Genomic DNA, 13,827 nt, shown 5'->3' on the forward strand with positions numbered 1-13,827 from the left:
CGGTCCATTTTAGTATCTAGAAGACAAGAACATTTAGAAAGCTGGAAAACCAATTTAACACAAGAAGTTAACACAAGTTCTTTTAACAGTCAGTCCTTTCGCAAAATTTTACTGGTTATAAATGAAAGATTAACTATCAAGTTGTTTCAGCCATGTTATGCAATAAACAAACAGCAACAAAAGTATCTGTGCACCTACAGGACTGAGGCCATAGGATTAATTTCCCAGAAAATATTGAGACACAATGACAGTCGCTGTATTTGTTGGCTGAAAAGGGGTTTGGTGTTTGTTCGTTTAAGATAAAAGTTTCATCAAAACAGTTATGTACCACATTTTAAAAAAGAACAGCTTGTTAGAAATTCTTGGTTTAAAACTATTCTGAAAATATAAGTTAGGGATGATGCCTAACCCTACCTGCTTTAGAGTGAGGCATCAATGTCCTTAAGTCCTGCATTAGGTGCCTTGTTCTGAAATTAATTCCACGAGAAGAGAAAATGAGCACTCGCTCCTTGTTCTTCCATTTACCCTAGGAAAAAGACACAAAAGTTAAGCAAGAAGTTCATAACCTTAAAACTAGCAGAACACAGTAACAATAAATGTTTGAACTGTAATTACAGAAAAACACAGTGAGAACATTTGTTATTAACATTATCTGCCCATCCGCACAGAAGCACTCTCTCAGCAAGAGCGATGACTTCCCTACAGAACACAGGGCCTTAAGTTTTTACATGAAGAACTGTCATCCATCCTGCTTCAGTATGTTCCTACATAAAGCCTTTCACTCGTACAAAGCACGTAAGTATTAAGAAAACCATATGCATTACTTTTTCACAAAAGGCACCTCTCTTTCCCTGCAAAATAAGCTGAGCTAGAGTCTCAGAGCACAATTTAGCTTCTCCTAGAGATGAGCATGTGACGAGATCTCAGACTTCAACGTGCCAGTTTTTGTTTTTCTTTTAAGCAAACTCCAAGGCAATTATTGAAGCTGCCTCGGGATGATTCCTAAATGAAACAGGCATAATTTCCATATAACCTTTGCATGTAACAGAATTATCCAACACTTTAAAATACGTTTGAGATTAAGGCAACACATCTTATTTACATCGACCAGAATAACGCTCTTTGCGTATTTTCACAGAAATAACACACCATCGCGTGTTACTTTTATTTATGCTGGGATCATATAAAAAATTACCAGTAGGCTTCTCTGTCCTCGCTTAGCAGCTGGGTTCCCCCCAGACACCCCGAGTTCCAGCACCCCAGCCCTGAGAGCAGCAAAGGCAGCAGAAGTCCGCCCCCAGGAACCGCGCTGCCCGTCAGCAGCGCCCTGCGCCAGCTCACCGGGGCACGGCAGCACGAAGCAGCGGGCCACCCGTGCCTCTGCGGCCCGCTGCAGACAGCGCCGCCTTCCCCATGGAAGCAGAATACCTCCCTAACGCACAGCCCGGGCACGGAGACGAGGTGCCCTTCCTACGGGCAAACGCTGGCCCGGGCAGGGAGCAGAGCGGGGACACCCGGCCCGGCGCGGCCCAGTCCTGGGCAGCGGGGCTGGGAAGTACCTGGGAGACCGGCGGCGGGATGCTGTACTCCTCCGGGCCCGCTCCGTCCGGGCCCGGCTTGGCATCCGGCTCGGGGGCACTCGGGGCCCTCTTAGCTCGCTTCTTTGGCCGCGCAGCCGGCGGATCGTACTTCCTCTTGGCCGCCGCCATCTCGGCCGCACCACGCTGTGCCCACACTTCCGGCCCTCTCGCACTACTTCCGGCCCTCTCGCACTACTTCCGGCCCTCTCGCACTACTTCCGGCCCCCTCCTACTTCCGGCTCCCTCCGGAAGCGCTGCGGGCGCGGCGGGGTGGCCGCCATGCCGCTCTCCACGCAGTCGCCCGCTAGCGGCGAGCCGTACGTGCTGACCGCCAGCCTGGACAACGCCCGCCATCTCTCCAGCCTCCTCAGGGCCGTCTACTTCCGGGACCACGCCACCTGCTTCGCCACGGCCAACGGCCTCCGGGTGACGGTGGAGGACGCCAAATGCATCCAAGCCAACGCCTTCATCCAGGTGGGGACTGCGCCCCCCGCCCGGGCCCCGGCCCCGGCCCCGGCTGCTGCTGGCGGGGCAGCCCTTCCCCGGCGTTAGCGGTGAGGAGGGGCTGGTACCGCTGTTAGCGGGCTTAGAAAGACCTCAGTTGCGTGGTAGAGGAGGTGCACAGCAAGTCTGCCCGCGGAGAAGGGGAAACTGTGGTGCCATCACGGCATAGCTGCGGGAGCTGACGTGAAGGAAGTGCTGCGATGAGGCTGTGGTCATTTGTGAGCTGTCCGTGCTATTGAAGGGCTGAACTCAGTGCCTGGTTCGTTCATACATGCCTGCTTGTGTGATGACCTTGCGCCCTTGTTTAATGTGTTGGCACCTGCTAAGCCCACTGCTCCTTCTGACCGTACCGTTCGTAGATGCATGAGAAAGTTCATAAAGTATCTATCGATCTTTAAGTATTTTTATTATATTTCATCCCAAAGCCAAAAAGGTGAATTTAAGTCAACTCTGAAAGAGAGTACAAGTTTACAGACACTCATCTACAGCGTATCAGCTGGGCTAAGCTGAGAGCTTCCAGCCACAGGGCAAGAGCGTGTGCTTCATCACAAGGCTGGAGCGGTGGTCTGCCCCTCTCGCTCTCTGATTCTGCCTGTGCTGAACTTTGTCCAGAAAGGGTGCTTGAGAGGTTGCACATAGTCAGAGGGTCTCAGCTACACTGAACCGTCTATATAGGCAGCTTCAAATAGCAATCTATTTATTCTTAACTTGTAGTTAATATAAGATCAAAAGCAGCCTTACACGCTTTTCTGCTGCCTCTTTCATAGCTCCGACTGCTGGCTTTGCCTCACTTTAATTTTTTAAGATGCACTTTTAATTGTTTTTTTTAACAATGGTTTACTTTCTGAGTGGTTTTGGTTGTTTATTTGTTTTTATTTAATGCATATCCAACTTGTAAATGCTTTGTTCATAAGAACAGGCGTTGTGCTGGTTCCTGTTTTTGAAAGCAGGTGTGATACTGGGGATGTAAATGGCAGGAGTGAGGAATATTTTATGGTAGTAATTCAAACCCAACTTTACCTTTCTTCTGTCCTTTAGAGTCTGTGTCTTTGCTATCTGTGAAACTGCAGCCTGAGCTGTGTGTGACAGGGGAGAAGCCTGCATCTCCCTCTTCCTGCATCTCCCCTTGCTTTCTCCTCCTCCTTGCTGCAGAGTCCTTCTTTACACTGGTCCTGTATTTGTTTGGTTAGCTTTCTGCTATTTGAGTGAGTTAAGCTGGTTCATGAAGTGGCCAGCATGTGCTAGTGGAAGGTAAGCAGTGGGCACATGTGGGCAGCAGCAGAGGAACAGTGACTGGAGGTTCCTTTGAAAGTGCTGAGCTGTTAAGTATAGAATAGAATAGACTATTTCAGTTGGAAGGGACCTACAATGATCATCTAGTCCAACTGCCTGACCGCTTCAGGGATGACCAAAAGTTAAAGCATGTTGTTAAGGGCATTGTCCAAACGCCTCTGAAACACTGACAGGCTTGGGGCATTGGCCACCTCTCTAGGAAGCCTGTTCCAATATCTGACAACCCTCTCGGTAAAGAAATGCTTCCTAATGTCCAGTCTAAACCTCCCCCCTCCTTTGAGTCGTTCCCACGTGTCCTGTCACTGGATGCCAGGGGGAAGGGACCAGCACCTCCCTCTCCACTTCCCCTCGGGAAGCTGTAGAGAGCAATGAGGTCGCCCCTCAGCCTCCTGTTCTCCAAACTAGACAAGCCCAAAGTCCTCAGCCACTCCTCACAGGACATTCCTTCCAGCCCTTTCACCAGCTTTGTTGCCCTCCTCTGGACACATTCAAGGACCTTCACGTCCTTCTTAAATTGTGGGGCCCAGAACTGCACACAGCACTCAAGGTGAGGCCACACCAACGCTGAATACAGCTGGACAATCACCTCTTTTGACGGGCTGGTCATGCTGTGTTTGATGCACCCCGGGATGCAGTTTGCCCTCTTGGCTGCCAATAAAAATATGTAACTGCTTTTTCAAAAGCAGCTCACATCACCCTGCTTTATTTCTGAGATACTCTGTTTCTGCAGTTACCACAAAGCAGCTTGTGCCCAGTGGCAAACAGGGTAGCCTGGAGTAGTTTACCCCCATCAGACTAGTCAAAAGCATGTTTCAGCACATGTTTCAATGTGGTGAACTCACTATTCTGTTCTGTTCTTACATATTTTTATTATTTGAAATGTTTATTCATGCTCCAAGTGAAGAAAAGTAAATAAGTATTGTTTCTGGAGAAGGGTGATGCTTACATTGTATAGTTGCACTTATATTGCACTGGTGGAGTTTGCAGTCCTGAGGGATATGGGTCAGGCGAAGAGTAAAGTCAGGACCCTGAATTTTAGGAAAGCAAAATTCCAGCTGTTCAAGGAGCTAGTCAGTAGGACCCCCTGGGAAACTGCCATCAGGGACAAGGGAGCAGAACAGAGCTGGCAGATCTTTAAGGGCGCTTTCCATAGAGTGCAAGAGCTCTTGATCCCTAGGTGTAAGAAATCAGGAAAGGAAGGCAAGAGACTGGCATGGATGAGTCAAGACCTGCTGGTCAAACTAAAGGGCAAGAAGGAAATGCAGAGGCAGTGGAAGCAGGGACAGGTATCCTGGGAAGAGTATAGGAACGCTGCCCAGTTGTGTTGGGATGGGGTCAGGAAGGCCAAGGCATGGCTGGAGCTGAACTTGGCAAGGGATGCAAAGAATAATAAGAAGGGCTTCTACAGTACGTCAGCCAGAAAAGGAAGGTCAGAGGAATTGTACCCCACCCCCCCACCCCCTGATGAACATGACTGGCAAACTGGTAACAGTGGATGAGGAGAAGGCTGAGGTACTCAAGAACTTTTTTGCCTCAGTCTTCACTGGCAATCTCTCTTCCCACACCTCTCAAGTGGATGGACCGCAAGACAGGGACTGGAGGAGCAAAGTCCCTCCCACTGTAAGAGAAGATCAAGTTTGTGACCCCCTGAGGAACCTGCACATACAGAAGTCTATGGGACCTGACAAGATGCATCCCAGAGTCCTGAGGGAATTGGCTGATGCAGTTGCCAAGCCACTCTCCATGATGTTTGAAAAGCCATGGCAGTCAGGTGAAGTCACGGAGACTGGAAAAAGGGAAACATGGCACCCATTTTTAAAAAGGGTAGAAAGGAGGACCCTGGGAGCTACCGACCTGTCAGCCTCCCCTCTGTGCCTGGGAAGATCATGGAACAGATCCTCCTAGAAGCTATGCTAAGGGACAGGGAGGACAGGGAGGTGATTTGAGACAGCCAGCATGGCTTCACCAAGGGCAAGTCCTGCCTGATCAACCTAGGGCCTTCTCTGATGGAGTGACTAGACCGGTGGACAAGGAAGAGCTACGGATGTCATCTATCTGGACTTCTGTAAGGCCTTTGACACGGTCCCCCACAACACTCTTCTCTCTAAATTGGAGAGATGTGGATTTGATGGGTGAACTATTTGGTGGACGAGGAACTGGCTGGATGGTCACATCCAGAGGGTAGTGGTCAACAGCTCAACGTCCAGGTGGAGATCTGTGATGAGTGGTGTCCCTCAGGGGTCTGTATTGGGACCAGTACTATTTAATATCTTCATCAGTGACATAGACAGTGGGATCGAGTGCACCCTCAGCAAGTTTGCAGACAACACCAAGCTGAGTGGTGCGGTTGACACGCCTGAGGGATGGGATGCCATCCAGAGGGACCTGGACAAGCTCCAGAAGTGGGCCCATGTGAACCTCATGAGGTTCAACAAGGCCAAGTGCAGGGTCATGCACCTGGGTCGGGGAAACCCCCAGTATCAGTACAGGGTGGGGGATGAAGGGATTGAGAGCAGCCCTGCCGAGAAGGACTTGGAGGTACTGGTGGATGAAAAGCTGAACATGTGCCAACAATGTGCAATTGCAGCCCAGAAGGCCAGCCATATCCTGGGCTGCATCAAAAGAAGCGTGGCCAGCAGGTCGAGGGAGGTGATTCTCCCTCTCTGCTCTGCTCTGGTGAGACCCCACCTGGAGCACTGCGCTCAGCTCTGGAGTCCTCAGCACAGGAAAGACATGGACCTGTTGGGGCGGGTCCGAAGGAGGGCCACCAAAATGATCTGAGGGCTGGAACACCTCTCCTATGAGGACAGGCTGAGAGAGTTGGGGTTGTTCAGCCTGGAGAAGAGAAGGCTCTGGGGAGACCTTATTGTGGCCTTTCGATACTTAAAGAGGGCTTATAAGAAAGATGGGGACAAAATTTTTACCAGGGCCTGTTGTGATAGGACAAGGGATAATGGTAAACTAAAAGAGGGTAGATTCAGGCTAGATAGAAGGAAGAAATTTTTTACAATGAGGGTGGTGAAACACTGGATGGAACAGATTGCCCAGAGAGGCGGTAGATGCCCCATCCCTGGAAACATTCAAGGTCAGGTTGGACGGGGCTCTGAGCAGCCTGATCTAGTTGCAGACGTCCCTGCTCATTGCAGGGGGGCTGGACTAGATGACCTTTAAAGGTCCCTTCCAACCCAAACTATTCTATGATTCTAGTTCCCTGAGTGTTTCCAGCTCCAGAAGTAGGCAGCTTTAGGTTTTAACATTTGTAGCTTGTTTTTAAACTATAAAAGACAAGTGTTTAGGTTTTCATGCTTATGCCATGCTACTTTGTTTCAACTGTGACCTTAATTTTTTTTACTAGTTTTGAGGATGAAGACCAATTTTTCTTTAATTGATATTGTGTTACATGTAGAAATCACTTTGTATTGCACTGATCTCTGAAAGTCACAGTGCTGAATTTAAGCAAATAAGTGTAAACTGTAAAATAATTGCAGAAACTCCCCTCTCCTCATCTCTTTCCTTTCTCTTACAGGCAGAAATTTTTCAGGAATTTGCTGTTCAGGAGGAATCGGTGACGTTCCGTATCAATTTGTCTGTTCTTCTCGACTGCTTGACCATTTTTGGTACTGGTTCTTTGCCAGGTATAGTGCATATTTACCTTGACAGTGTATGTGTATCACGTGTAATCACGTAGTGAAACCTGTACGTAGCTGTAGGGAGATTTCCAGTCTTGGCAAAACTTCTGACTTCCTCACCTTAAGTCCTTCTGAGTATGGCAGCTATTGCTGTTAAGCAGGATCCATCCTGTTTACTTAAGCTAATACAAGTGTGTGCTGTGATAACAGTCGATGGCGAGGAGAAAGGAGCTGATGGATGTAGGCCTAGCTAGTGTGTCAGGGACTGCTGCAGCAGGAGACGCTAAAAGAGGCTGATTCACTTTGGAAAATGGAATAAAGGTGTGTCTGTGTGATGCTATTGGGAGACTCCTCTGAGAAACAGAGGAATCTTCCTGTGAAGATACTGTTTCCTGGATCTGTGTAAGGCAGAAAAGAACCACTTGTTTTGGGAGAGAACCTTTTTGTGGCATGAGGTCCAGTGAACGGCCCCAGCTTGTACCCTTGCTCTGCTTTGGGACTGAAGATCTCAAATAGTTTCTGTAATCTTGATAGGAAAACATGCTAAGTAATTTGTTCAGGCATCTCTGGCAAGTTGTGTGATGTTTAGGCTGGAGTTCTGACTCTGAGGCCAGTGCTGTACCCTGGGACTGACACATGCCGTGACTGCCTTTCCTGTCGATCTGTTTTCAGTCCAGGGCCCAGATCATCCGCATCACACGAATGCTAATTTGTTCCCAAGTGCCATTCACTTAAGGGAAGAACCTGGGCACAGCTGGCAGAATAGTTCCTCTGCAGCCCGTGCAGGGTAGTCACTACGGACGTAGAGAGCACCAAGGTTCCCTGTACTAGGGACGCTGCTTCACACTGTCACCTGCTTTTAAGTGGCCAGCAGGGCAGGCTGTGCATACTCTCAGCATCAGGCTAAAAGGCTACTGCTTGGGCAGCCTGGGGCAGCCTCTTATCAGAGCTGTCACTTTGAGCTGAAAAAGCATGAAAGCTGTCAGTACATCTTAAGGCCACAGGGGATCCACATTGGGCTTACAAGGGACTCAGGCTGACTAATTGCTGTGAACTGCAGCAGAAATCAGCACACTGAGAGACAGTATAGACATAGCTTGGAATTTGTCTTGCTAACAAAAAATTTTGTATTAACTCAATAATAAATGTGATCTCTTTTCCAATATTTCTGTGGCTTGTGCAACCCTGGAACATCCAGCTACCTCAGAAACATTAACAAGCATATGTGTGAATTAGGAAATGTTCTGGTGCAGATGGGCTTGAAGAAGTCTGCAGGGGTTCCAGGTGGCACCATCAGTTCAGTGTGCTCCTGCTCCCGATGCTGTAGCTGTTATGTGGCACCTTCTGTTCCTTCCCTTCTTCAGGCTACACCTGCATCTGTTTTGTATTATCTCCAGCTTGCAGACAAGGTACTGACGAATGATACTTACCTAGGGTCTCACAAGAAACCTGTGGCTGGATTGGGTAGCACTTCAGGTGCTGTTAGAACACTTTAGATCTTGCTTATCAAGTGTGTGAATTACAAAAATCAAGCAGACTGTATTATTGATCCTGTTTGTAGTCTTTGCAGTGACAGAGGTGCGTGGGAAGCAGCCTTCACAATTACATATACAAATATTGAATTACATGAACCCATTTGTTTAAACAAAAAAACCCCAGGTCTTAGCAAATTTGATTTCCTATAAATTAATTTTTAAATTTTTTTTTTACTTGATGGTTGTTCAAAAAATATTTTCACAAGCAAAAATAACTACAAGTTAGCATGACTGTAGGGGTGCTACAGGATGCACTCACATGGCAGAGAGTGGTACTGTGACAGATTTTTTTGGCAGTTCTACCATTGCAGCTGTGTGTTGAACTCCACATTCCTCTGCTGTTTCTGTTGTGACTCTGACCTAAAGACCTAAATCAACTGTACTAAACAGCACTCTGATTTTGGGAAACCAAACATTCAGGTTATGATTACCTAGCAAAAGGAGGATGTGACCGTAATGCAAGCTAAGCTGCATTAACTTCAGTTTGGGTTGCACATATAACAAGAGTAGTAAAGGAAGATGATGGGAGCGAGAGAGAGCCTCAGGCTCCACTAAACTATTTGTAACACATCCAGCTTCATTGTCACAGCTAGTGTTACCTGTTTGGTACATGACATGAGCTGGATTTGAACTGGTGTCTACATACAAATCATTTCATTTTGCTGCATAACCGTTAGCACTTCATAGGGTGTCTAAGAGCCTGCACTAAGCATGCTACATTAGTGTATTGGAGGCTGGACCAAACATGCTAAATCAAATTGATTTGTGCCCCATATGCGAGTAAAATGGGAATTTTCTAAAGTGATGAGATGTGCTAGCTAGCTCTCTGAAGAATATATATTTCATTCTCTTTTTCAGGAACATCAACGGCCCTTAGGATGTGTTATCGTGGTTATGGTTATCCCTTGATGCTGTTCTTGGAAGAAGGAGGAGTAGTGACAGTGTGCAAAATTAACACTCAAGAACCTGATGAGTTGTTAGACTTTGATTTCTGCAGTACAAAGGTTGTTAATAAAATTATCCTGCAGTCGGAGGGGTTACGAGAAGCATTTGCCGAACTGGATATGACCAGTGAAGTTCTGCAGATTACCATGTCTCCAGATAAACCCTACTTCAGGTACTGGAAGCTATGCTTTCAACTCAAATGTTCATGCTTGGCTTCCGTTGGTAAGGACTGGAAGTTTTCAGGGTGAAGAGGGGGGAGCTATTTTAGAATATTGCTTTATTTTAAGGAGAGTGGTAATGAGTATAGCAAATCAAAATATGTAATCTAATTAACATAGTAATGAATATATTGACAACCTGGTAAATGTGACACTGATGTGGACAGTTTAGCATTTTTAATTAAATAAAGCAAAACAAACAATAATGTTCTGTGAAACAGTCATTGAGATATGGAAGATGACTGATTCTGACGAGTTTTTAGAGAGCTGTGATCAGGTATTTGGAGATGATGCCTTTTGTCTTCCAGGTTATCCACTTTTGGAAATGCAGGAAGTGCACATCTGGACTACCCTAGGGACTCCGATCTGATGGAAGCATTCCACTGTAACCAGACCCAGACAAACAGGTTAGGAAGTCTGCGATCAGTGCCCTCTGTGGCAGGTCATGCGTTCTTGCTGGAAAATTTAAAAAACTGTTTTTGCATTACTGTTATTTCACTAGTACGGGGGGGGGAAAAGTACTTCCCATCTGATAAAAAGTCTGTGTCTGTGATGAAAAGCTAAGCAATAACAATGTCTGTCCGATGTTGTTACCAGGAAAAGATCAAATTAGCATGTTGCTAATTTTTTAGTTATTCTGTGGCTTTAATTGGGAGTAATGTTTCAGCTCCTCTCTGCACAATGTGTTTTTTTCAGATGACTTTTTTCCCCCCCCTGCAGGTACAAGATTTCTTTGCTTAAACCATCTACAAAGGCACTGGCTTTATCTTGTAAAGTGTCCATTCGAACAGATGCTCAAGGATTTCTTTCACTGCAGTATATGATTAGGAATGAAGATGGACAGATCTGTTTTGTGGAATACTATTGTTGCCCTGATGAGGATATTACTGAAGCAGAACTGTAGGTGTATGTTTTGGCATCTGTATTATATTTATGGATATACAAAATACTGTATTTTTTTATAAAACTGAATGAAAGCTATAAAGATTGATAAACTTGATATTGTCTTTTTTTTTTAAACTCTGGAATTAGAAATACAAAGACTTCCTTTTTATTCCCTTGCAAATATTTCTTAGCCTTGACTCAAAAAACTGAAGCTGAAAAAGCAAAAAGGGGAGTAGATCTCCTATAGCCACTGATTCCAGCACCGATGTTAAAGTGGTGTTCGTGTAATACGTTGCTGCTTTTTACAGTGTTCTCCAAGAATTTTTGTTTGTGTTTTTGTTTTTTTCTTTGGCTTGTTCTAAGCAATTACACGAGGGAAAATCCGAGTACTAGCTGTATGTTAGCCAGTTAACTTTCAATGACTTAAAAATAAAACCAAATTTGTCTTGAAAGAGGGTGACATTTTCAAACTAATTTCTTTAATAGCAGCAAGTGCTTTCTTTCTGGCAAATGCTGACATGTTTTGCTGGTGAAGCCACTCAGCTCCTCCTCGTCTTGATTAGTTCTCAATATAACTCAATTCCTTGGAATTTCATCTGATACCAGTTTACCCTTTTGTCTGGAGTACTGGTGTTGAATTGGTAAATTAAGATGGAAGCCAGGATTTATTTCCTTATTACTCATAACTGTTCTGGCAACGTTATTGTTTTGTATGTAGTAATTTGTTACACATCCACAAGAATGCTGCTGCTGAAATGTTTCTGTACGTACATGTCCTCGTTCCTACCCTGCTACTCTCTAATAACACTGTTAAGAATCATAAGAGAGAAAAGTTTCATATTTGAAATTATTTGTGAAATTCGTTTACCTTCTCAGTAGCCGTTTTCAGCAACAGGAGGGACTCCTAAACTGAAGTAAAGGAATGTCTGCGTGTGTCCCATGGCGTGGTGTATTCATATCACTGCTGAAAATGGGCCTAACCTCTTACTCACTGAAATGGGAGTGCAGTTTTCTGGAGAGTTTTCTCCGGTGGCCAGCTTTGCAAAACAGCGAGGTGGGCTGTACTTAGGTCAAAAGTTGCACTTCTTTCACACCTCTCCATGGCAGACAACCTGCTCAAAACAGGAGGTCCACCCAACCAGCTGGGCGTTGAACCAGATGCAGAGACTGCAAATCACCCTGCGAGAGACTGAAGTCCTCCTGCCTTGCTGCCGTGAGATGCGATCCAAGAGTCAGCGATCTGCAGGTAGTTTCTACAGTTTTAGACTGCAGTCGAGTTTTGTTGTTTGCCAGAAGATGAGGTCCTGCTTTGCACATGTGGAAAACAGTGTGTTCATATGTTACCAAGTTGATTGCTCCACAGTTCAACAGAACCCAAGTCCTTTGGGTTTAAGTTTAAAATGCTTTTTTTGACCATTTTTCACCTCTTGCTTATGTCAGCAAGAGTATACTTTCAGAGTGCACAGTGTCAACAGTTCACTTCGTCTTCTGTGCAGATCATCTGTTTATTGCAATAAATCTTACATTTGAAAAACAATTACAAATCTTTGAACTACAGGACTGATAAAGATACCTAATAATATTCTAAATTACTCTTATTTACCGTCCTTCCCCCCCCCCCCCCCAACCTTAAGTATTCAGTATAGGTGAATTTCCTTTTGGCTTACTGTCTCAGTTTCTTCAGTGAAAAAAAAAAAATATTACGGTCTCATTGGGAATTACTAATATTATCCCTGACTACTGAGTGTTAAGAATGATTTACATAATCTCTGGGTGACAGGATAAAAATGAAACAACACATCGCTTTCTTAATGTGATTTATTTTGGAGTATCAGAGTTCCTTGTATTGTGTTCAAGGACATTACTGTGGCTTAACATTTGTACTTTTATATAATTGCCTCCAGATGTACTATATTACTGCTTAAAATAGTACTTTTAACAATTTCTTTTGGAATTTACCAACAGTAATCATGGAAATAATATCCCAAGAAGTTAGAACACCACAAAATACCAGAAAGTAACTGTTGCATTTCATAAATAGTAGCTATTACAGGCATCCATGATTTGTGCAAGACTTAACATCTGTGCCCCAACTGGACTAAGTCAGGGCCTGGACTCATAAAGGTGGGGAGGTGCTTGTGCACCCTGTGCCTTTGTGGGTATGGTGCTAGGTGGACAAAAACATTGGAAGTCTGGGCTACAGACTCCTTGCAGTAAGGCACGGAGTGGATTTAGGATCCACCTGTGATGGATTCTATTACATCTCTGCCTTCAAACACAGTAAAATAAAAAGGGTGATGAGGAGAATGACTGGAAGGCCACTGTGCATCTTTTTGACCTGGTAAGTTGCTTACATTCTGCAAACCTCCACTGTTGGATTAGATTTAATTTCCTACCACCATGAGATCCAGAACTCAGGTGACAGTACCTTTAGTGTGTTTTATCTGTCCTACTTGACAAGTCTTTTCCCCTTGCAGACAATGGGAAACCTGTAGTGGAAGAAACATTTAGTTCATGTTTTTTCCTTTAGTAGTACCACAGAACAGACTTGTCATGACTCAGATTTTGCCCACCTGCTTTCCTATAAAATGGTACATGTAAGTACTCAGAATTACTGGTGGGGTAAACTAAAAACAGTTCCTGGAGGTGGGAACTGGAACCAGGGTTTTCCACCCAGGTGCAACATGGCAGTAGTAGGTGCTGCCTGGCTGCTCTGATTTACTGCATTTGGGGCTCTGGGCAACCCAGATCCAGAAGCCACAAAACTGACAAGTGGCTTTTCCTCCAATTGTTTTGATTTGTGCTTTTCAGAGTAGGAACTGACCTCAAGTCTTTCAAGAAGGCACCTCTTTTATTCTAACTGAAAACCACTACCAATAGGCCTTGGGTCCCATCGGTCTGCTAAGATAACTGGAAGCCAAAATAATGACCTTGACTCCTGGTCCTGACAATCCGTATGCAACAGAACACCAACGATGCGGGTGCTAGACGATGTTACGATGCACCAGTAATGATGTTACCTCTTACCTCCCAACACGATGAGTTGTTCTTGTATCTCTCTGGCTTTCACATGTTGAGGCCCAGCCACAACCATTTGGATCTGTAAAGACTGTTGAGCACAAAATTCCCCAAAAGGAATTGAGTTCTATACTTCTGTTTCAAAGTTAGTCATGGGAAAGAATCTGTTGTTTAATTATGTATGGATTTATAAGGAAATACATTCTTGTATTCTTGACTA

The 13,827-nt window shown here is 45.2% G+C and overlaps 1 protein-coding gene across 1 annotated transcript; it reads left to right on the forward strand.

Annotated features, from left to right (window-relative positions):
- The first annotated feature begins 1,859 nt into the window (after positions 1-1,859).
- RAD1 (RAD1 checkpoint DNA exonuclease) lies at positions 1,860-10,704 on the forward strand. The gene is made up of 5 exons (XM_050912995.1): positions 1,860-2,054; positions 6,904-7,012; positions 9,400-9,658; positions 10,013-10,111; positions 10,425-10,704. Exons 1-5 carry the CDS (start codon positions 1,860-1,862, stop codon positions 10,606-10,608), a joined length of 846 nt encoding a protein of 281 aa, XP_050768952.1. The 3' UTR covers positions 10,609-10,704.
- The last annotated feature ends 3,123 nt before the right edge of the window (positions 10,705-13,827 follow it).

Source organism: Gymnogyps californianus, chromosome Z (assembly GCF_018139145.2).
Source record: "Gymnogyps californianus isolate 813 chromosome Z, ASM1813914v2, whole genome shotgun sequence".
In the NCBI taxonomy this organism is placed as follows: Eukaryota; Metazoa; Chordata; class Aves; order Accipitriformes; family Cathartidae; genus Gymnogyps; species Gymnogyps californianus.